We start from the raw sequence: 26,118 nt of genomic DNA, 5'->3' as shown, positions 1-26,118 counted from the left end.
TTTTGAACTTCCGGGCAGGAATTTAAATATATTTTTGCTGAAATATTTTTAGGTGCGTGTGTTGAACTTTGATGTTTTCCATAGTTCTAATACATGTAAGGCTAACAGGTTGGTAACCACTTGACAATTTTCGGTCCGTTTTGTATTTCGTTGTAATGTTTGCTTTTTCCAGGACTAAAGTAGCGTACTCTCTGATTGCGATTTCTTAGAGATGATCGACATAGGTTTACATTTAACCTGGTTTCTATATTTTGCATACTCCATGTTAAGATCTGGCAATTTGTTTCCATGTACCGGTATCGAATGCATGCTCCAGGTTTGTTGTTAATTATCTTGGCAATTTCTCTGCTTCTCGCTATGCTGATTTATGACCTTGGTAGTTGTATTTCATGTATGACGAGGAAAATTTGAAGGAATGTATTATAGGCCATCTTCTCAACATATACGTCTGACAGGATTCTACCTGCTACGGTATGGAGATTTTTCTCTACTATCGCTCTGCATGATGTGTGTTGTGCTGAGGAATTCGTAGTTATCATCCTTTTTCAGAAGAAGCGCTCTCGTTATCCACATTGTTGCACAAATTGCAGGTCAAGATATCCGTCAGAAAAGAACCGGAACTTCGTGTAGTACTTCCTCTTCACTCTCTTGAACGTGTAGTCATCGAATTCTACTTCTACTTCTACTTGTCTCTCCATTACTAGACCATTGGTAGGCATAACGAAAATTAGATGAAACGATCTTCCTATATTACGAACACAACACACCTTGTATGAACGTCGGCCTTCTTTTCAGCACTATCAAAATAGCTATTCAATAGGAAAAAAACTAATAAAGGAGTCTACGACACCAGAAACAATGACGTTCGTTGACATGTGACATCACAATTAAGTTCCAAAGCATCGTATTATGGGTTCAATTGCACACATAAAGGTATATGTAATTATAGACATCTGACCTTGATGAACAACCTCAAAAAAAAAAAAAAAAAAAATCAGCAAGGCAAGTATCCTTTGAAGACAGGTTTTGTAAAATAGAAGTAGCACATAAGGTAGATTCGACTGACCGTTATTAACAGTGAACCCGGCGACATGGACATGCTTTGATATCTCTGTGGCCATATCCAGTTAAAAAAATTCTTAAATGTACATTGCAGACCACGAGTTTCAATTTTTTCGTTCGTTCTTTGATCAATTGTATATAACGAGAAAATAACAACAATGTCAGGAAATATGGAAAAACAATAAGGACTACTTTTCCGGGGAAAACATATCGGGCAGCTGACCAGTAAGACATCTACAGATATATCTCGCACACGCTCATGTACCTTTGGATCGCTCTGTTCTCAAATTTACAACCAAAACGTGATTTTGAAACTTCAGATAGTTAAATAGAAAATTTGCATTTTATTGTAATGCTTGAAAATTCCTGGTACTAATAACCTTGTGAAAGAGAAAAACAAACAAGCAATTTCAGTTCTTAAATTTGTCACTTCCTCTGTAATAGTATTAGATAATTAAATACAATATAATACTCGATTTAGAATAAACAATGGTTGCCTGTTTCAGCATTTTTCTGAATCTGATTTTGTTTTGATTAGTTCATCTCTTAATGCACAGAGTAAGTTTTAACGTTTAAATAGAAAACTTTACAAAGGATTAATTGTACTATACCTAAAACTGTTGTACGACTGGTATTATCAGTAGTCTGTGTGGCTGGGTCCGGTCTAAAATTTCCACAGACAGGAAATCCTTTAGGCAATGGTGGCATATCGGTTATCTCCCCTTCCTGAAGTACTAGGCTCATACCTGCTATCTGGTGAACTTCAATATGACAGTGCAAGAACCAGTAACCTGTGGGGAAGGCGGAATATTAGTGTTACATTGTTTTATTGTAAGATCACATTTTATAGATTGATATTTACTTGAAGTATACGGTTATATATCTCTAACGGACACAGCTGAAAAACAAGGGTTATACGGACATGTTAACGAAAAGTATGCCTTATTCGACAAAACGAAGATAAAATATGACAAAACGAGGAAAAATATGACAAAACGAAGGTATACAACGGCAAAACGGAAGGTAATATATGACGAGGATAAAATATGACAAAACGAGCTTAAATTATGACAAAATGAGGTTAAAAATACAATAAGGTTAAAATATGGCAAACGAATAAGATTCACATAGAGACCATTAGAACTGTTCAAAGACCAAGTGTTCTGGAAAGTATACGAACTATTTACTGAGTGATCAAATAAACCTACCTGGATTGTCAGCAACCATACGCAGGACGACGTAGCCTTGTCTGGGTATGATCACCGTGTCTTTCCTGGGAGGATTGTCCAAGTTTACACCAGGGACATTACCAAAGTTCCACGAGGAATTGCTCCATGTGGCACTGTTGCAGCTGGACGTATCACACCGGATGTCCTGGGTACGATTTGAAATCCTTCCACGTCCATCGTATTCCGGATATACCATCTTTATCACGTGCGGACGATGAGCGTGGATATGGATTGGATGTGACATGCCGAACGGACTGTCGTCTATGAAAAAATGCAACAGCTTTGAATCTGTTCATTAATTAATACATTTAGATAATGGTATAACTTACATTAAAACAATGAAGAAACTTTTTTTTATCAATGTTCCTTCTGGTGTAATTTCAGTTTCAGAGCCATTTCGAAAAAAAAAGTTTTATAAAAAAAGATGTAGCATTCATTGCTGAAACATATTGGTGAAACATCTGTAAGACGGAACACCATTATGAAATATTCGGGGATATTGTGTTATATGGCAGGTTTAAATCAACTTTTGTCACAGAGAATATTTTGGGATATGTAGGTTGAAAAAGATGTACTGTCATCTCACCAATGGGAACACAACCTAGCATTTACCTAACAATTACATAGTAAAACATGTTAAATGACTATAGCACCAACAGTACTTACTTATGTTAAGTAGGACTAGCTGTACTGTGTTACCAATATCAAGTTTAACCACCTGGGTGCATGTACAATACTCATCGCATCGCTCTACACAAGCTGTGAACGTCTCGTTTCCGTCCGGGTATGTCTGTAGATATAAGTATCATTATTGCTTAAAGACAATATAATTTTAGTTCTTTGTAAATTAAGTGTTGCTTGTCTAAACTGAACTCATTACATTTAGTTGATAAGACATATGATTAGGTTTATGGTTGTATGTTAGTACCTAATAGACACACCTGGAGTGGTACGGAAGGTCTGACGAAACCCTTGTTGTTGATAGCCGCTGTTATTGGTAGCCTGCTCCCTGAAAACAATGACACATATCATATACATTGTATACAATCCATAAACGACAGGTACAGCCTACTTAATATTTGTTACTGTCTCACGCGTACTTGTTACTGCCAGCAAGCTACTCGTTTCTGTCTACCAGATACTTGTTACTGCCTACTAGCTATTTATTACTGCCTACTAGCTACATGATACTGCCTATTAGCTACTTGTTAATGCCTTCTAGATACTTATTACGGCCTCCTGCTTACTGCCGTCTACCTACTATCTACTGCCTACTGCTTATTGATTACTGCCGTCTACCTACTATCTACTGTCTACTGCTTATTGATTACTGCCGTCTACCTACTATCTACTGTCTACTGCTTATTGATTACTGCCGTCTACCTACTATCTACTGCCTACTGCTTATTGATTACTGCCGTCTACCTACTATCTACTGTCTACTGCTTATGATTACTGCCGTCTACCTACTATCTACTGCCTACTGCTTATTGATTACTGCCGTCTACCTTCTATCTACTGCCTACTGCTTATTGATTACTGCCGTCTACCTACTATATACTGCCTGCTGCTTATTGATTACTGCCGTCTACCTACTATCTACTGCCTACTGCTTATTGATTACTGCCGTCTACCTACTATCTACTGCCTACTGCTTATTGATTACTGCCGTCTATCTACTATCTACTGCCTACTGCTTATTGATTACTGCCGTCTACCTATTATCTACTGCCTACTGCTTATTGATTACTGCCGTCTACCTACTATCTACTGCCTACTGCTTATTGATTACTGCCGTCTACCTACTATCTACTGTCTACTGCTTATTGATTACTGCCGTCTACCTACTATCTACTGCCTACTGCTTATTGATTACTGCCGTCTACCTATTATCTACTGCCTACTGCTTATTGATTACTGCCGTCTACCTACTATCTACTGCCTACTGCTTATTGATTACTGCCGTCTACCTATTATCTACTGCCTACTGCTTATTGATTACTGCCGTCTACCTACTATCTACTGCCTACTGCTTATTGATTACTGCCGTCTACCTACTATCTACTGTCTACTGCTTATTGATTACTGCCGTCTATCTACTATCTACTGCCTACTGCTTATTGATTACTGCCATCTACCTACTATCTACTGCCTACTGCTTATTGATTACTGCCATCTACCTATTATCTACTGCCTACTGCTTATTGATTACTGCCGTCTACCTACTATCTACTGCCTACTGCTTATTGATTACTGCCGTCTACCTACTATCTACTGTCTACTGCTTATTGATTACTGCCATCTACCTACTATCTACTGCCTACTGCTTATTGATTACTGCCGTCTACCTACTATCTACTGCCTACTACTTATTGATTACTGCCGTCTACCTACTATCTACTGCCTACTGCTTATTGATTACTGCCGTCTACCTACTGCCTACTGCCTACTACTTATTGATTACTGCCGTCTACCTACTATCTACTGCCTACTACTTATTGATTACTGCCATCTACCTACTATCTACTGCCTACTGCTTATTGATTACTGCCGTCTACCTACTATCTACTGCCTACTACTTATTGATTACTGCCGTCTACCTACTATCTACTGCCTACTACTTATTGATTACTGCCGTCTACCTACTATCTACTGCTTATTGATTACTGCCGTCTACCTACTACCTACTGCCTACTGCTTATTGATTACTGCCGTCTACCTACTATCTACTGCCTACTGCTTATTGATTACTGCCGTCTACCTATTATCTACTGCCTACTGCTTATTGATTACTGCCGTCTACCTACTATCTACTGCCTACTGCTTATTGATTACTGCCGTCTACCTACTATCTACTGCCTACTGCTTATTGATTACTGCCGTCTACCTACTATCTACTGCCTACTACGTATTGATTACTGCCGTCTATCTACTATCTACTGCTTATTGATTACTGCCGTCTACCTACTACCTACTGCTTATTGATTACTGCCGTCTACCTACTACCTACTGCCTACTGCTTATTGATTACTGCCGTCTACCTACTATCTACTGCCTACTGCTTATTGATTACTGCCGTCTACCTATTATCTACTGTCTACTGCTTATTGATTACTGCCGTCTACCTACTACCTACTGCCTACTGCTTATTGATTACTGCCGTCTACCTATTATCTACTGCCTACTGCTTATTGGTAACTGCCGTCTACCTACTATACTGCCAACTGCTTATTGCTCAATGCCGTCTACCTACTATATAGTGCCTACTGCTTAGTGATTACTGCCTAGTGCTTACTTCCTACTATAACCCATGCAGGAGCGGAAAAAGAATATGCCTGCTCTATCTCGCTGCATCAGACGACATAAGTATCAGTCATGTAATGTACTGCTGTTCTTTATATATATCGTAGTTGTTTTCTCAGTTAAGATATTTCTAAATGCTGTTCATGTCATTCAGATTCCAATTATTGTCTATTTTACTATATATTCTTCTAGTTCTATAAATATATAATGGTGTACAGAATGATGGTACATTCATCAATCCGAGACATATATATGTGTCGTGTTTTAAAATGCTGATCACAAAACGACTTCTCGTTTATATTGCATACATGCGTAAACGAAGTTGAGGAATATTTCCTGGAACGTCTCTGTGGAATAGGAAACAGGTACCGGGTGGATTGCTTGTTCTTCATTTGTGGTCTTGAGGTCAGCGAGGGACGTACATTCAATGTAATAGTCAGGGTGAAACCTGCATCAAGTACAGAAAACTGTCTTTTTAAATTATAGTGCATATGTTTATAAAATATATTATTCCATCATTATATACTATTTGTGTTATTCCATTATTATATACTATATATATTATTTCATCACTATATGCTATATATGTTATCCCATTATTAAATACTAGATATATTATTCCATCAATAAATTCTATATATATCATTTCATCAGTATATATATTACATATTATTCATCATTAAATACGATATATCTTTTTACATTCATGTCCTTTCCTTTGCTCCTAATTTGTGTGTCATCCAAAGATCTGTTGATAATGATGTCAGTCTTAGCAATTTGCGTTAGCCCTGCAGACTTGAGACCCCTCTATTCTATCGTTTTTTAACATTTGAATACACTGCTGGTTCGATGTTCCTATTCCGTTATATTTTTACATTTGTGTAGGCTCATATAGCTATTTCAAACCTGTTTCCAATATCGACCAATAACATCACCATAGAGTCATGTAATATATATCAATTTAAGATTTATTTTCTTGCCTTTTGTCAAACCTTCCTCGCTGAACTCACGAAGAACCTTGTTCAGTAACCAATACAATTTACTCAATGTCAGGCAATCAGAATTGATGTTTATTTATGTTTTGGTGAATGAGTGGAACACGGCTACTGTAAACTACTCACAGGAAGGGACAGTTGACGACTTTACACGGATTGTTCTTATCACACACATTCTTCTGTGACGTTGGCAGCACAAGTTCCGTATCCTGGTATCGTAACACTGCTAGACCGAAATTTGGGGACGACGCCTGTCGAATTCAGACAGATAATCATATACGAGTCAGACGTTATCGGCCCCTTAATGTTTAATACCAGTTTTCCTATAGTAAAGTATATCAGTTAAATGGTCTTTTGCGTATTTGTTAAAATTGTATAATGCGCTAAATTAAGTACCTGTACATTAACAGCGTAAGATAATGTTAAACAGAATGTTTTATAATAACTTTGATACATAGGCAAATTTAGAAATGTTATTTTGAAAGTAAAAGTAGTTTCGTTAGTTCGTTAGTGGCATTTTGTCGTCTTGGCAACACCGTACATTGTTATTTCCTAACTACAATACCTGTCCTTCAGCAGGTTTATCCATTGTTGTTTCCTAACTACAATACCTGTCCTTCAGGAGGTTTATTCATTGTTATTTCCTAACTACAATACTTCACCCTCAGGAGGTTTATCCATTGTTATTTCCTAATTACAATACCTCTCCTTCAGGAGGTTTATCCATTGTTATTTCCTAACTACAATACCTCTCCTTCAGGTGATTTATCCATTGTTATTTCCTAACTACAATACCTCTCCTTCAGCAGGTTTATTCATTGTTATTTCCTAACTACAATACTTCACCCTCAGGAGGTTTATCCATTGTTATTTCCTAACTACAATACCTTTCCTTCAGCAGGTTTATCCATTGTTATTTCCTAACTACAATATCCCTACTTCATGGGGTTTATCCATTGTTATTTCCTAACTATAATATCCCTACTTCATGGGGTTTATCCATTGTTATTTCCTAACTACAATACTTCACCCTCAGCAGGTTTATCCATTGTTATTTCCTAATTACAATACCTCTCCTTCAGGAGGTTTATCCATTGTTATTTCCTAACTACAATACTTCACCCTCAGGTGATTTATCCATTGTTATTTCCTAACTACAATATCCCTCCTTCAGGTGATTTATCCATTGTTATTTCCTAACTACAATATCCCTCCTTCATGGGGTTTATCCATTGTTATTCCTAACTACAATACCTCTCCTTCAGGTGATTTATCCATTGTTATTTCCTAATTACAATATCCCTCCTTCATGGGGTTTATCCATTGTTATTTCCTAACTACAATATCCCTCCTTCAAGAGGTTTATCCATTGTTATTTCCTAACTATAATATCCCTCCTTTAGGTGATTTATCCATTGTTATTTCCTAACTACAATATCCCTCCTTCATTGGGTTTATCCATTGTTATTTCCTAACTACAATATCCCTCCTTTAGGTGATTTATCCATTGTTATTTCCTAACTACAATACCTCTCCTTCAGCAGGTTTATCCATTGTTTCTGTGCGTATCCAGTAGGAACCTGGCGCCTGATCTGCACGGATTATGACGTCATACCGCTCACCACTGTGTATCACAACAGATTCGGCTTCGAATCCTTCTACGTCACTTCCATCTGTAGATATCACCGTCATCGTATGCTGTTGGATAGTTACAGATATACTTAAGGATTTTTTTTCAGTATCGAAGAGTATATACAAAAGGATAACTACACCAACACCACGCATAAACATCCATAATTACACACTGGGTTTGGGTAGCTTTATCTAGAGGCATTGCAACTACAGTAAATGTAAAAGATTACATTCAATCTTCAATGCTTACACTATCCCAGCTTTTTAAATAGAATCAATACTATCACATTAACAAAACATTGCAATGACCAGTGTGCTTTAGACATTCAGTAATGTTCAATCGGTAAAATAATATTCATTCTTTTTAACCAAATCTAATAACATGGTATATGATTATCAATTCAGAAATGATCTGCTACATAGTTGTATATAATGTTTTATCACTGTATAGCTAGTTTAGTTTTTAATAACGGATCCATAGCGAAACCTAGCAAAGTCATGAAGGCGGTAAACCAGTAACTAACTAACGCCAACAAAACACTGACTATAGTCGGTGAGACGAAAGCTAGCAATAGGTGGAGTCGTGTAGGCGGAAAACCAATAACTAACTACTGCCCACAGAACACTGACTATAGTTGGTGAGACGAAAGCTCGCAATAGGCAGAGTCACGTAGGGCGTAATACAATTACTATGTATAACTTGCTAAATCAACGGACCCTCCTACATTCTTAGACACGTTTATTGAAGATATGAATGTAATATCTGAACAGTATTTATCATTTTACATCAACTATTACTGCAGACAGTACATTTCGTCTGTTCCGTCTCATGGAGTTGTACTGAATTAGAAACATTGGGTACACCAACATCAAACTGTCATTAAATAAGTATTTCCCACCTGGTCTACCGACACCCGAAAAGCATAAACCATGGCATTGCTGATGATGCGGAACCGATACACTCCACTGCTTGTCACGGTGAAGGTTTCATAAGGTAGTCCGTCAATACTCTGTGTGTGGTTGTATCTCCCTGCATGTTAAGTAATGACATTCATGGTCAATATGGTACTTGTGCACGTTAGGTAAATTTGGTTACTTTCGCAATACAAAATGTTTCCAGAGGTCACTTTGAGGATTTTAACTTACCGCACCACTGATTCGGAATCAATTAAGTTTTAGCGATGAGATATGACGTCACTAGGAAATAGTACTAATGCCAAGTCCACGGAAATCGTAACAATCGTGTATAAATGTTTTATAGAAGGTGCTGCTGACACTGAGCTATTGATATCAAGATGTTAAGGAGAGGGTTGTCATAGGCTCTGCTTGTTGCTGAATTTTCGTTGTATTGAAGACATGACCAATAACATTGTGATGACATTAAATATCAAAAGATGAGTTTATAATGGTATGACATACCCTTTCCGTTAATGAGAGCTGACTCAAACGGAATATCGGCTGTTATTTCTCCGTCCAGGGACTTGGGCGTAATACTGCAACCTTCTTGGTCAAGTCCATGGATGTACCTTAAATAGTTCATGTTCACAACAGTATAAACCACCACACAATCTTTTGTCCTGCTAAAGTTTAAGACTAGAAAAAAACAATATAAACTTATTACATCTGCATCTACTACACAAACTGGTCAATTCCTCCACCACCGTTTACTACCAGAATTGTAGAATATAGAATACCAAACAAACTTGGCTTTAAAATCTTGGCATACCCTTTGGTAAAGAGGAAGTCGTTTATTATCAACAGAAACTTTTAACATAATATATATTTCATATATTTTAGAATTCAAACATAAATTGTTTAAGCAAGGTGAGCGTGAACTACGTCATACTGGCCTTGTGAGCCAATGAGCCAACATGATGTCCCGATGGAATCTAGTTACCGGATAAAATATTTGATCGAAAATGTTTGTTTTATTGTATAGAGACAAATCAAAAACACTTAACGTTGTATATATGTCATACTTTTGAAGAACAATAAAGACAATAGCTTGAATGTAATCTATGATTTAACAACATCTAAATGTATTTTAATTCAATTGCTTGCAAATGCAATTTGAAATACCAAGATGATTTTGAAACGTGTTATATAAAAACGTTAATCAAAATTTGCGCCAATGTTCTTCATGTCGACACGATGATAATGGAACTATTGTGAAAAGTACACTTAGAATATCTAGGTTTCTTTCATATCAAAGCAATTGTTCAATTAAGTGTTTTTTTAGCTAATTGGTTGATTCATAGAGGTATTTTGATTAGTTTAGGATCATTTTGATTTTCCTAACTTTCCTACTGGATTTCAACACGGGCGATTTCTGGAAGAAAGACAAAAAAGCTGATGGATGCGGTTAGATATTCATGAATATTCATATATCTATTACTAAATTCTTATTTGGAAATTATAGTCAATGTTATGTAAGATATACGCCTCGGTGGAGTTAATATTGTTTATCGACGTTTTGTGGTATACGTACGAGCTTAGATGGCCAGCCAAGTAACTGTTGATATCTGGACCTGACCTAATGAACCAATCCTGTAGGAACATCGTATAGTCTCTGTCTACATCGTCAACCGCCTGTAAAACATCAACAAATAATGATAACAATGTCATTGTTGAATAGTAATTGTGTTTAAAATAAAATGTGGCATTTAAACATCAATTAAACTTTAAAGTTTGATGATGTTGTTCAATCAATTGACTTAACTATACGGTCTGACATCCATTTCCTCGGTTCTCCCATACTTACGTTACCCGCCCTCTCACTATCCCGGAGGAGGACTATCAGAGGCCCAGCGATATCATCTGTTCTCCCATACTTACGTTAACCGCCCTCTCACTATCCCGGAGGAGGACTATCAGAGGCCCAGCGATACCCTCTGTTCTCCCATACTTACGTTAACCGCCCTCTCACTATCCCGGAGGAGGACTATCAGAGGCCCAGTGATACCCTCTGTTCTCCCATACTTACGTTAACCGCCCTCTCACTATCCCGGAGGAGGACTATCAGAGGCCCAGTGATACCCTCTGTTCTCCCATACTTACGTTAACCACCCTCTCACTATCCCGGAGGAGGACTATCAGAGGCCCAGCGATACCCTCTGTTCTCCCATACTTACGTTAACCGCCCTCTCACTATCCCGGAGGAGGACTATCAGAGGCCCAGCGATACCCTCTGTTCTCCCATACTTACGTTACTCGCCCTCTCACTATCCCGGAGGAGGACTATCAGAGGCCCAGCGATACCATCTGTTCTCCCATACTTACGTTAACCGCCCTCTCACTATCCCGGAGGAGGACTATCAGAGGCCAAACGATACCCTCTGTTCTCCCATACTTACGTTAACCGCCCTCTCACTATCCCGGAGGAGGACTATCAGAGGCCCAACGATACCCTCTGTTCTCCCATACTTACGTTAACCGCCCTCTCACTATCCCGGAGGAGGACTATCAGAGGCCCAACGATACCCTCTGTTCTCCCATACTGACGTTACCCGCCCTCTCACTATCCCGGAGGAGGACTATCAGAGGCCCAGCGATACCCTCTGTTCTCCCATACTTACGTTACCCGCCCTCTCACTATCCCGGAGGAGGACTATCAGAGGCCCAACGATACCCTCTGTTCTCCCATACTTACGTTACCCGCCCTCTCACTATCCCGGAGGAGGACTATCAGAGGCCCAACGATACCCTCTGTTCTCCCATACTTACGTTACCCGCCCTCTCACTATCCCGGAGGAGGACTATCAGAGGCCCAGTGATACCCTCTGTTCTCCCATACTTACGTTACCCGCCCTCTCACTATCCCGGAGGAGGACTATCAGAGGCCCAGCGATACCCTCTGTTCTCCCATACTTACGTTAACCACCCTCTCACTATCCCGGAGGAGGACTATCAGAGGCCCAGCGATACCCTCTGTTCTCCCATACTTACGTTACCCGCCCTCTCACTATCCCGGAGGAGGACTATCAGAGGCCCAGCGATACCCTCTGTTCTCCCATACTTACGTTAACCGCCCTCTCACTATCCCGGAGGAGGACTATCAGAGGCCCAGCGATACTCTCTGTTCTCCCATACTTACGTTAACCGCCCTCTCACTATCCCGGAGGAGGACTATAAGAGGCCCAGCGATACTCTCTGTTCTCCCATACTTACGTTAACCGCCCTCTCACTATCCCGGAGGAGGACTATCAGAGGCCCAGCGATACCCTCTGTTCTCCCATACTTACGTTAACCACCCTCTCACTATCCCGGAGGAGGACTATCAGAGGCCCAGCGATACCATCTGTTCTCCCATACTTACGTTAACCGCCCTCTCACTATCCCGGAGGAGGACTATCAGAGGCCCAGCGATACCCTCTGTTCTCCCATACTTACGTTAACCACCCTCTCACTATCCCGGATGAGGACTATCAGAGGCCCAGCGATACCCTCGGTTCTCCCATACTTACGTTAACCGCCCTCTCACTATCCCGGAGGAGGACTATCAGAGGCCCAGCGATACCCTCGGTTCTCCCATACTTACGTTAACCGCCCTCTCACTATCCCGGAGGAGGACTATCAGAGGCCCAGCGATACCCTCTGTTCTCCCATACTTACGTTAACCACCCTCTCACTATCCCAGATGAGGACTATCAGAGGCCCAGCGATAACCTCTGTTCTCCCATACTTACGTTAACCGCCCTCTCACTATCCCGGAGGAGGACTATCAGAGGCCCAGTGATACCCTCTGTTCTCCCATACTTACGTTAACCACCCTCTCACTATCCCAGATGAGGACTATCAGAGGCCCAGCGATAACCTCTGTTCTCCCATACTTACGTTAACCGCCCTCTCACTATCCCGGAGGAGGACTATCAGAGGCCCAGCGATACCCTCTGTTCTCCCATACTTACGTTAACCGTCCTCTCACTATCCCGGAGGAGGACTATCAGAGGCCCAGCGATACCCTCTGTTCTCCCATACTTACGTTAACCGTCCTCTCACTATCCCGGAGGAGGACTATCAGAGGCCCAGCGATACCCTCTGTTCTCCCATACTTACGTTAACCGCCCTCTCACTATCCCGGAGGAGGACTATCAGAGGCCCAGCGATACCCTCTGTTCTCCCATACTTACGTTACCCGCCCTCTCACTATCCCGGAGGAGGACTATCAGAGGCCCAGCGATACCCTCTGTTCTCCCATACTTACGTTAACCGCCCTCTCACTATCCCGGAGGAGGACTATCAGAGGCCCAGCGATACCCTCTGTTCTCCCATACTTACGTTAACCGCCCTCTCACTATCCCGGAGGAGGACTATCAGAGGCCCAGCGATACCCTCTGTTCTCCCATACTTACGTTAACCACCCTCTCACTATCCCGGAGGAGGACTATCAGAGGCCCAGCGATACCCTCTGTTCTCCCATACTTACGTTAACCGCCCTCTCACTATCCCGGAGGAGGACTATCAGAGGCCCAGCGATACCCTCTGTTCTCCCATACTTACGTTACCCTCCTTCTCACTATCCCGGAGGAGGACTATCAGAGGCCCAGCGATACCCTCTGTTCTCCCATACTTACGTTACCCTCCTTCTCACTATCCCGGATGAGGACTATCAGAAGCCCAGCGATACCCTCTGTTGTCTCCCATACTTACGTTAACCACCCTCTCACTATCCCGGAGGAGGACTATCAGAGGCCCAGCGATACCCTCTGTTCTCCCATACTTACGTTAACCGCCCTCTCATTATCCCGGAGGAGGACTATCAGAGGCCCAGCGATACCATCTGTTCTCCCATACTTACGTTAACCGCCCTCTCACTATCCCGGAGGAGGACTATCAGAGGCCCAGCGATACCCTCTGTTCTCCCATACTTACGTTACCCGCTCTCTCACTATCCCGGAGGAGGACTATCAGAGGCCCAGCGATACCCTCTGTTCTCCCATACTTACGTTACCCGCCCTCTCACTATCCCGGAGGAGGACTATCAGAGGCCCAGCGATACCCCCTGTTCTCCCATACTTACGTTAACCACCCTCTCACTATCCCGGAGGAGGACTATCAGAGGCCCAGCGATACCCTCTGTTCTCCCATACTTACGTTAACCGCCCTCTCACTATCCCGGAGGAGGACTATCAGAGGCCCAGCGATACCCTCTGTTGTCTCCCATACTTACGTTAACCGCCCTCTCACTATCCCGGAGGAGGACTATCAGAGGCCTAGCGATACCCTCTGTTCTCCCATACTTACGTTAACCGCCCTCTCACTATCCCGGAGGAGGACTATCAGAGGCCCAGCGATACCATCTGTTCTCCCATACTTACGTTAACCGCCCTCTCACTATCCCGGAGGAGGACTATCAGAGGCCCAGCGATACCCTCTGTTCTCCCATACTTACGTTACCCTCTCACTATCCCGGAGGAGGACTATCAGAGGCCCAGCGATACCAACTGTTCTCCCATACTTACGTTAACCACCCTCTCACTATCCCGGAGGAGGACTATCAGAGGCCCAGCGATACCCTCTGTTCTCCCATACTTACGTTAACCGCCCTCTCACTATCCCGGAGGAGGACTATCAGAGGCCCAGCGATACCCTCTGTTCTCCCATACTTACGTTAACCGCCCTCTCACTATCCCGGAGGAGGACTATCAGAGGCCCAGCGATACCCTCTGTTCTCCCATACTTACGTTAACCACCCTCTCACTATCCCGGAGGAGGATTATCAGAGGTCCAGCGATACCATCTGTTGTCTCCCATACTTACGTTAACCGCCCTCTCACTATCCCGGAGGAGGACTATCAGAGGCCCAGCGATACCATCTGTTCTCATCATGCCGTGGTGAGCGTGGTACAATGAGGTTCCCACGTCCTCCGCCATAAATCTGGCAAAATTAACAGTAAACCTAGTAAATTTTGATTTCGACAAATCTATAATTTGAAAATATTTGAGCAAGTTTAAAAAGACCGTTATTTCAAACAAGACATATTGTGAATGCCTTTTAAAATGTTTGCTATCAACAAAATCAACAAAGTACATTCTATAAATAGAACTTGTAAATAAGTCTTCATACTGACATTTGATAACTTTTTTTATATCACATAGGGTATATAACCCTCATAGGGGGGAAGAAACTTATGTATGATGACATCCTCAAGTTCTCACGTAACCGGAAGTCATCCAACAACGGAAATGGGTTACCGACGTGTACCTATCTTGAATTAATCATACATTGAGGGCCTTTCTAAAATCCAGTAAATGACCAGGAATATGTCCTCGTTCGCCAATAGATCAAGAGAAGTAAAATATCGGTCAAAGTTAGTAATTCAAAAAATCGTCAAAGTTAGTAATTCAAAATATCGGTCAAAGTTAGTAATTCAAAATAGCGGTCAAAGTTAGTAATTCAAAATAGCGGTCAAAGTTAGTAATTAAAAGTATATTATCGACAGGTTATCTTTTATTACATTGCGAGTGAGCATGGTACGAACTAATTAATGTTTATCGGCTATACAGACCAGTTAAGGTAATGTAATTATAACGAACACGTCTGTACCTTTTGTTGTTTTAACGACCCATAACTCCGTTACATGATCACCAGTCTGCGCCCATACCCTTACCTGTACACAAACGTGGCTTCTGGGGCGATCGGACACTGGGAAATCGACCCCGTTCCGTCCATCCAGGGGCTGCCCTTCTGGGTCAGCCCGTGCCAATGGATAGTTACGCCGTCAGACTCGAGCTTGTTCTTCACGTGAACTATGACCTGCGGTAAACAATGGTCAGATGATCACGTGGCTGTCATGAAACCAAGTTATCCAGTAAAGGAACGAATTCACTTGGTATTTGGCAACACTGTATACACAGATAGTATGCTATTATTGACACCTATATAAGCCCTCCCCCTAAAGATGAATAATGGACTGTACAATAGATGGTATGATGTTATTGATACCTATATAAGCCCTGTCACCACGCAATTTGTAATAACGACGCAATTTTTAATAAAAGTTATGTTTACCGGATAAATTGTCATAAGATGGAAAGATAATCTTCACTCTATACATGTTTCGACCTGATTCTATTAAGAAAATATCTATTTATTACTTATAACAACATTTGAAAAGTTATGCAACTCGACGCAATTTGTAATAACTTTTCAAATGTCACTACAAATAATAAATAAGTATTAAAAACATAAAATAGAATTAGGTTGAGACGTGTACCAAGTGAAGATAATCTTTCCATCTGGTGACAATTGACCCAGTAAAAAGACTTTGAAAATGTTATTATAAATTGCGTCGTTATTGCAAATTGCGTCGTTATTACATATTGCGTGGTGACAAAGCCCTCTCCAAAAGCGGAATAATGGACTCTATACATAGATAGTATACTATCATTGATAATCACTGCAACACGAACTAACAGATGCTGCATAGTAAAATGTTGGTGACCTCCCTTACACTGTGTTTATAAAAAGAGAAGCAAACGTTTTAGATACACCGATTAATCTGAATTCAGAAACGCGTGGTAGGCCTTTGTTTGTTAAATGGACATCTAAACAGCAAATCCAGTCAAAACGTGATATTGTACAAGTCTATAAATTGCTAATATGGTGCAACTCAACAGAAATAACTGGAGGGAATTTTTGTATGGATCATGGCAAACCATGTTGACATGTAATTTGTTAAGCTGTTTGTAAATTTCAACAAAACATACGAAAAATGCATGTTTCAGGGGGACAAAATTAGCTCATTTGTATCGCATATATTGCACAAACTAGCCATGTCGTTTTGCTGACAAATGTCTAGAACACAAAACAGGAGTATTGGTGTGATCAGATTTGCCTTTATGCATAAACACTGTTTTTATTTTGATCTTGAAAAGCAAATTGCTGTCGTGATTGATATCACATATGCCTATTTCTGAAAAAGACCACAGTTTAACATTTTGACTTTAAAAAGGTCTTTCTTACTATGATGAGATGTCTTACATGTATGACATAAGAGCATTTTTGTTGATTCAAATGCCTCCCTACATGCCATATTTGTGTAATATTATTCAAAGCCGCCATTTGTATTTCAAGGTCAAAATAAAATAAGCGTTTATACCTTAAGTAAAATCCGGTCAAACAATACTCCTACCCTGTGTTATAGACATTGTGAGTATAACAGCTTGGCTATTTTTCAGGTTTGGTCACTTGTGTGACTTAAAATTATTCCATGCTACATCTTACCACAAAATAACTCTATATAAGAAACTGATAACATCTACAGAACATTTTTGGTGATTGTAAGAAACTTCATGTCCAAACAAACATTTTGGTATATTACATGATTATTTTTGTGCAAATCTTTAGAGGTTTATTCGTGTTTGAACTTCAACATTATTCTGCTATATAGAGGACCCTTAATATTGAAATATATAACTAGGAGGAGGGAGACTTTTTGATGTTTTAGCAAGGTCAAGTGGCATCGAACTGTAAACAAAAGCAACGATCAACTAAAAATGTATAATGAGAGACACATAAAATGTCAATGATGAAATGGGATCAGAGCAAATGTAAAAGGTTAATGCTATATATTTCGGACAAAGAACTAACTTCAGTTGCAAATTTGAAATTAAGTAAATGGTCATCTAAATAGAAGAACGGTCAAACACTGTGTAAGTTTAATATCGCTACTCTGACCACATTCTAAAAACAAAGGGAATACTAGCATCGCTTCTAATATCATCATGTCTTATAACGACTTATCTAATATCATCACGTCTAATATCATCATGTCTAATAGGATCATGTCTAATAGCATCATGTCTAATAGCATCATGTCTAATAGCATCACGTCTAATAGCATCATGTCTAATAACATCATACCTAATATCATCATGTCTAATATCATCATGTCTAATAGGATCACGTCTAATAGGATCACGTCTAATAACATCATGCATAATAGCATCACGTCTAATATCATCATGTCTAATAGCATCATGTCTTATAACGACTTATCTAATAGCATCATGCATAAAAGCATTACGTTTAATAGGATCATGTCTAATAGCATCACGTCTAATAGGATCACGTCTAATAGCATCACGTCTAATAGCATCATGTCTAATAGGATCACGTCTAATAGCATCACGTCTAATAGCATCGTGTCTAATAGCATCATGTCTAATAGCATCATGTCTAATAGGATCACGTCTAATAGCATCACGTCTAATAGCATCATGTCTAATAGCATCACGTCTAATAGCATCATGTCTAATAGCATCATGTCTTATAGCATCATGTCTAATAGGATCATGTCTAATAGCATCATGTCTTATAGCATCATGTCTAATAGCATCATACCTAATAGGATCACGTCTAATAGGATCATGTCTAATAGCATCATGTCTAATAGCATCATGTCTTATAGCATCATGTCTAATAGCATCACTTCTAATAGCATCATGTCTAATAGCATCATGTCTAATAGCATCATGTCTTATAGCATCATGTCTAATAGCATCACTTCTAATAGCATCATGTCTAATAACATCATGTCTAATAGCATCATGTCTAATAACATCATGTCTAATAGCATCATGTCTAATAGCATCATGTCTAATAGGATCATGTCTAATAGCATCATGTCTAATAGCATCATGTCTAATATAATCATGTCTAATAGCATCATGTCTAATAGCATCATGTCTAATATAATCATGTCTAATAGCATCATGTCTAATAGCATCATGTCTAATATAATCATGTCTAATAGCATCATGTCTAATAGCATCATGTCTAATATAATCATGTCTAATAGCATCACGTCTAATAGCATCATGTCTAATATAATCATGTCTAATAGCATCACGTCTAATAGCATCATGTCTAATAGCAGACATTATCATATTGAATTATGCTGGGAATTTTGGCAGAATGACGAAAAATTATGTTCCAGGAAAACCTACAGGAATGGGGATAACATATTTTGCACGAAATAATGTCTATAGGACTCAGGTTAACGTGTTTACATTGGCGTACACATTGACTTTGTGTGAAACTTGAAATGCAAATGGCGGTTGTAAATGGTATTATTGTGACGTACAGGGAGGTAATTAATTATTTAAAAATGTTCCAATTGGATATCATTAGGACTGCTGAACATAGTAAGAAGGCAATACAAAAAGACAAATAGTTACATTTTAAAGTTTTTTTTCTTTTTTTTTTCTTTTCCTTTTTTTTTTCTTTGATTTTTTTAAAATGCACCAGAGAAGTGATACATAGGCTTGTCAAAGTACCACTGTGTCGTTTAGCTCCCCCTTACCTATGTTTACGTTGATTTTATTTCCAGATAAAGCTTGTAATTAAATTAGTAGTAAATAATATTCTCTAAAAGATCATATTAAAATCATGATACAATTGATTTATTATTCCTCTGACCAGTGCCCAAGTTATCCGTTTACCTGCTGACCGCGGTATACCACCACGGGGGGTCCGGGAACCTGTTCATTGATGGCATACACTAATTTGTATCTTCCATCTGCTGTGGTGACGTTCTTTAGCTCTGTAAAACGTCATTGGATATGTTAGAGCGAATATTTGACAATAATAAAAAATCATTAAATACGATACAGAGGAGGTCTGAAGCTCTGTAAAAATGTCATCAAATATGATACAGAGGAAGTCTGAAGCTCTGTAAAAACGTCATCAAATATGATACAGAGGAGGTCTGAAGCTCTGTAAAAATGTCATTAAATATGATACAGAGGAGGTCTGAAGCTCTGTAAAAATGTCATTAAATATGATACAGAGGAGGTCTGAAGCTCTGTAAAAATGTCATTAAATATGATACAGAGGAGGTCTGAAGCTCTGTAAAAATGTCATTAAATATGATACAGAGGAAGTCTGAAGCTCTGTAAAAATGTCATCAAATATGATACAGAGAAGGTCTGAAGCTCTGTAAAAAATGTCATTAAATATGATACAGAGGAGGTCTGAAGCTCTGTAAAAATGTCATTAAATATGATACAGAGGAGGTCTGAAGCTCTGTAAAAATGTCATCAAATGTGATACAGAGAAGGTCTGAAGCTCTGTAAAAATGTCATCAAATGTGATACAGAGAAGGTCTGAAGCTCTGTAAAAATGTCATTAAATATGATACAGAAGAGGTCTGAAGCTCTGTAAAAATGTCATTAAATATGATACAGAGGAGGTCTGAAGCTCTGTAAAAATGTCATCAAATGTGATACAGAGGAGGTCTGAAGCTCTGTAAAAATGTCAGTAAATGTGATACAGAGGAGGTCTGAAGCTCTGTAAAAAATGACATTGAATATGATACAGCGGAGGTTTGAAGCTCTGTAAAAATGTCATCAAATATGATACAGAGGAGGTCTGAAGCTCTGTAAAAATGTCAGTAAATATGATACAGAGGAGGTCTGAAGCTCTGTAAAAAATGACATTGAATATGATAGAGCGAATATTTGACGATAATAAAAAGTCATTAAATATGAAACAGCGGAGGTCTGAAGCTCTGTAAAAATGTCATTAAATACTTCATGAAGCAGTGAAGCTCAGTACCTCGGTAAAAATCATTGGATATAACATAGCGAAGTACAATGGCTCTGCAAATTGTCGTTTGATATAAGGTAGTGAAGCATATATAATGCAAAGTAGTGTATTTATGTTGTTCTGCAAAACATTGTATTAAACATGATGTTAAATATTGAAGTTTATTTGTGTCTGCGTACATATGATTTCAATGATGTAGAATAGGAACGTTCTTTTTTATCAGACTTATCAGGACGAGTTACTCGGACGGTACATGAGGTCCTTCAGGTTGACTTTCAGATAATCATAATATCAACGCCTTTGATAATGAGCAAATTCAGGTTATAAACATCAAAATGGGTGTTAAAACATAGAAGGGGATATACCCCACCCCACGACTGTATCAATTATGTATGTATGCTTCAGATACAAACTAATTTCAGAATTACATTAACTACACATGTACATTCTAAATAGGTATCACCATTCATAAGGCTTTAGAGTTGGCATACAGGAAAAAGCATATCGGGGCTAAAAACCCACCAGCACAGCTTAGCAACAAGGAATTTCATAGAACTGCATAAAAGTCTTAAAAAGTGTCCAACATATTAAAATTTGAACCGAAAAAACCCCCATATATGTATAATTCGGAGAAATAAACGGCAGAAATCAACACAACACGTGTTTTGGGGAGAAATAAGTCGTAGAAATCGGTACCAAGTATACCGCCTTTAAAATCTCATGAGTTTCCATCATTATTGCCCCTAGCTTCACTGACGAGTCGTAGAAGAACGAAATAGACGTATGGCACCGCTTGATAATCAGTATTTACCTATGTATAACTAGGTTTGTATTAATGAGCTATTCACCAGGGTATTTACTTTATAACCTTCATACCAAACAATGGCTGTACGGAGATCAGTTTTCACCAGTCAGTTTTCAGAAAACACTTTTTATTCTATGACGGTTCCCCGAATTTTAAGGTAATTCTAAAGGATTCAAATGTCTCATAAAAGATGTGTATTCAGCGAAAAATTATCAAAATATGTAATTATTTCTTTAGTTATGAGTTCATGAAACACTAAAGATAATCATTGACAATCCGATGTTGGCATGTTCAAATCTAATAGATGATGATCTGAAGCAAGGGATACCAAATCTGCATACAAGCATTTCCCTTAAACCAACAAACAAACACAAACATAAGTGCCAATGTGTTGTAGACATGATTAATAAAAAGGCTATTCAGCTCTGTGATTTTAGAGGTAACTGAAAGCAACATATTCTGTTGAACATAGCTAGTTAAATTGTGAATCATTCACCTGTAGGGCGACACGTTTATAATTTATTATATCACATGAGTATTTTTTGTTGTCCCGTACTATCCAAACGTCTCGTGGTCCGTGACTGGTGACGTAGGATACAGATGTAGGACACTCACGCCCGGTGGTAGCACTCTCAAGTTACGTGTCATCACATGGCGGTGTGTCATCCCCTGAGACCTGAATATATTTAGTGGCGGCTCTGTGTAGATCAAGTACACCTAGTTCTGAGACGTGAATATCAAGTACACGTGGTTCTGAGACGTGAATATAAAGTACACGTGGTTCTAAACAGACCATATTCAGTTGGTACAGGCAAACATCAATTAATTAGTTTATTCATTATTACTTACAAGTACTTGTAGTTAAAGGATTTTCGTTATTAGCTAACGCATTGCAACTTATCGCTAAATACACATAAGGTTCTTTTGGGGAGAAGTTGAACAAATCAGAATTTTCTCCATCTCGGAAAATATCAAAACAAAATTAACATTGCGGCTTTTTTATTCAAATAAAAGTGTATGTTGTCAATGACAACCGGGAGTTTATTTCGACAAAATATCATTTTAACTACATTGTTATTTCCCTGTGATATGTTCTAAAGGATATACTTCAACTTGATAACCCTTCTAACTAAAACAAAGGGGAATCTAGTTTGTCAAAACAGTCTTTAAAAAAAAGCTCTCTGTTTAAGTGATCTGCCTGAGTAACTTGAATGTACAAGAAAAATAGACACGTGAATAAAAAGGACAGTAAAAAATCAAATCTGAAAACAAATGACAATTCTTTTTTTGAAATTAATTTGGTATGAACCATAATTCCCCCTAAAATGCGTATCAAAGACAATCCCAAGAACCTTAATAATAGGTTCTTATCATTTATAAGAGATTTATTCATTTGCTACTGTTTAGATTCTATGTTGAATGCGTACAAAGAAAGGTACTCATTCTGCTTAGGACATAACCCTTATAGATGTAGACATCTTCAATGTAATGTTTCCCCTTAATTCACAGAACATAACTACAAAAAAGGTTGGAGAGAAGCAAGAACAAATACCTTGATATAAGAAAGAATGAAGTCGAAAAACATGCCATTAATATTTTAGGTAACTGTGTTATTGCAACACTACTTATATTTTTCATATTGCAAGCACAAATGTACACATTTCAATTAGGCGTAAATGTCCTCATTTGCATAGTTTGTCATTTTTACACATACCACCTACTGATTTTATACAAATACAAACATTTCACAGATACCTTCATCCGTTAAACGTTCGAGGGTACTGCATGTATTACGTCTGAAAAGCGTGTCGTTGATCAGGACAACGGGCTCACCATCGTAACCCTCATTTGCATAGTAAACCATTGTTTCTTTGTAGTCGATTGTCCAGTAGAACTCGCACACTTCCACTTCCGGTCCACAACTTGGGATTACTTCCTTCTCGAAATCCGCCCCACTGACAGTCACCACCAGCCAGATGAGGTAGAAAGGAGGGAACATGGTGTCCTGTGAGGAAAGACATGTTATACGGTTGTTTTATTAAAATGACAAGACTTTCGCTATTATTGGCTTGTAAACAAGTACACACACAAAATGTTTCGAAATAACAATTGGGTCCGTTTGATTTAGTAAATATTTGAAACATAAGTTTGTTTTCGATCCAAAATAATAGTTGATAGCAAAACATTTCAAATGAGAATGCCTAAAACAACCGGAAAAAACCGAAGATCTTCAGGGAACAACCAACCAATTGAAAAAAATAGATTTTTGAAACAGCCCCTGTGTATAGAAAGTTGAGCCAAGGATAAAATGTCTGGCAGCCACTGATTGGCCAGTATGTTATGAAGCGAGAAAATAGATATGTAGTCTGATAGGTAACTATCAATAAGAAATGTTGATATTAATTTCGTAAGTCCGATTGATTTTTTCCCCAAAAGTTCAGGTAATAACAATTAACAGGTGAACATTTCAGATTTTTGAGAATTTTTACTGCGAAATTCACCCATTTTCAAAATGGCTACCCTGGAGAAAATTTGAGCTGAAGGACCCAACTTTTTTTTTTGATTAGGTATTATATCAGACCCTAAACTTTTGTTATAAACCACAATTGTCATATTGAATTTAAGAATTTGAATGAAATACTCCAAAACGTTAACACTAAAGTCTATGGGAAAACAATTGGTTGGTTGGTCTCTATATAGATTTGTGGTGGGCATGTTAATATGTCGAGTGATTCACGTGGTAATACATCGAACCTTCTTTTTGTGGTTTTCTCTTATCTACTATAGGGTTAGTTAGTATTTCAATATCATTGTTCAAAGACTACTCGCCAGCTGTACAGAGTCAGACATAGCTTGTTTACACCTTATATATAGTGTACACATTAGCCTTGTTCTCACGTGGTATAGTATAAGGTATGAGATGAATTAGCTGATATCTGACATCGTAAGCTTCGACAGCGGATATTTCGAAGTTTACTTAATTTTGAACTCTACCAATGTTATCTAAATGTATTCAACAGATTTTAGAGAAGTCTACTAATTTAGAGTATAGATGAATCCCCCCAAATCAACAACACTGTGTTCAAATTCCATTTCCATTCCATCTCACTCTATTTGGCACTATTCAAAATCTACCCAAACTTGACTCCTATAAAATCTCTTATGTCATATGTTTCAATTGTTAAAACTCAGAATATATCAACATTTATACATTATGACTATCATAATTGTGTTTGATCTTACCTTTAGAGCGGCCCGAAACAAAACACTATAGCATGCTGCAGCATTACTGCCTTGGACTAAAAAAATGTTGTCAATCTGCAAATTGGTGTACACATGCGCAGTAAAACAGTAGTCACGAGACTGTTTTTTCTGACTGTCTACCTCGTGGTCACATTAGGCAGCATGTAGTTAGCATGTTTACACATCATGTGATTGAGAAGCCAAAGATGTGTTTACTTGCAAATGCTTTTTTTCTCTCTGCATATTTCTAAACAGCACGCGACCTAAGTTAACGTAAACAGACAAATTAAGCTCTTTTGAAACACATATCATATTTCATATGCTTGTGGATATAAATGCAAAATAACACTTCTTACAGTTTAAATAACACTAGACATACTTTTTGTATAGATATTTTAATTTGATTGTTCACAAATATTCACTTGTTATGTACACATTATTTATTTCACAACGAACGCCAAACAAGTTATAACAACTTATAGTTATCACTACTGTGTTAACCTCTTTCCGATTCAAGTGCAGAGTTCTGGATATCAACGTTAAGTCCCGCTACAAATACTTGGGATTCTGGTTCAACGAACATCTTGACCTGTCTTTTTCTGTCAAAGAACTGGAAAAACCGACAGGAAGGGCTCTTGATGAAATATTCTCGAATTACAAGTACGCGGGAGGCATGTCGTATTCAATATTTGACCATCTATACAAATCGTTAGTGGAATCGGTATTATTCTCCGCTGTTGGGATCTGGGGAAACCTACAAAACCGCGCCTGAAGATTCTTCCTTGGGACAGGAAAAAACGGCTCAAACGTTCTTCGCGAGGTGACTTAGGATGGAACTCGTGCCTCGTAAACCAAAGGCAAATAGATCGTCATTTGGACAATCGTTTAGTTCTACATCCCGATAGACATTCCGCTTTTAATCATGCAAAACAAGTAATAATTCCAGACGACAATACAACGTGGTATCGAGAACTGCGGAACGATTCAGGACGTGTCAACTGGAATAAACTACATACCTACAGACGTTTTAATACTGTGTGAAAACTGAACACTACGTCTCCATCATATATAGACATAAATAGACAAGAAATGATGTTACATATTAAAATTGGACAATTCCATTATAACTTTAGTTCCTGACCCCAAGTACCTGTGACCTGGAACATTGGAACAATAGCATGTGAACAGTAATACAGGTACACCTGTACCATATACCTAGATTAGCGTGAGGTCATCGCTCAGTGAACATCAGTAGACAACAAAGAATATACCTGTTATTTATATATATACACTGTACTA

General features: G+C 38.7%; 1 protein-coding gene across 1 annotated transcript in view; it reads right to left on the bottom strand.

The window, feature by feature from the left end:
* The window catches only part of LOC117328996 (L-ascorbate oxidase-like), a 30,422-nt gene extending 5,486 nt beyond the window's left edge, over positions 1-24,936 (bottom strand). The window contains exons 1-15 of the mRNA XM_033886657.1: positions 24,820-24,936; positions 23,332-23,581; positions 19,667-19,767; positions 15,832-15,977; positions 14,981-15,098; positions 10,710-10,810; positions 9,641-9,747; positions 9,121-9,251; positions 8,120-8,287; positions 6,716-6,840; positions 5,903-6,042; positions 3,233-3,300; positions 2,958-3,081; positions 2,271-2,552; positions 1,674-1,853 (exon numbers count right to left, since the gene is read on the bottom strand). Coding sequence (XP_033742548.1) covers positions 1,674-1,853; positions 2,271-2,552; positions 2,958-3,081; positions 3,233-3,300; positions 5,903-6,042; positions 6,716-6,840; positions 8,120-8,287; positions 9,121-9,251; positions 9,641-9,747; positions 10,710-10,810; positions 14,981-15,098; positions 15,832-15,977; positions 19,667-19,767; positions 23,332-23,575 — 2,035 coding nt within the window. The 5' untranslated portion in view covers positions 23,576-23,581; positions 24,820-24,936. The remainder of the gene's footprint in view (positions 1-1,673; positions 1,854-2,270; positions 2,553-2,957; positions 3,082-3,232; positions 3,301-5,902; positions 6,043-6,715; positions 6,841-8,119; positions 8,288-9,120; positions 9,252-9,640; positions 9,748-10,709; positions 10,811-14,980; positions 15,099-15,831; positions 15,978-19,666; positions 19,768-23,331; positions 23,582-24,819) is intronic.
* Positions 24,937-26,118: the final 1,182 nt, after the last annotated feature.

Source organism: Pecten maximus, chromosome 6 (genome assembly GCF_902652985.1).
Source record: "Pecten maximus chromosome 6, xPecMax1.1, whole genome shotgun sequence".
In the NCBI taxonomy this organism is placed as follows: domain Eukaryota; kingdom Metazoa; phylum Mollusca; class Bivalvia; order Pectinida; family Pectinidae; genus Pecten; species Pecten maximus.
This window is presented reverse-complemented; position numbering and strand designations above follow the sequence as displayed.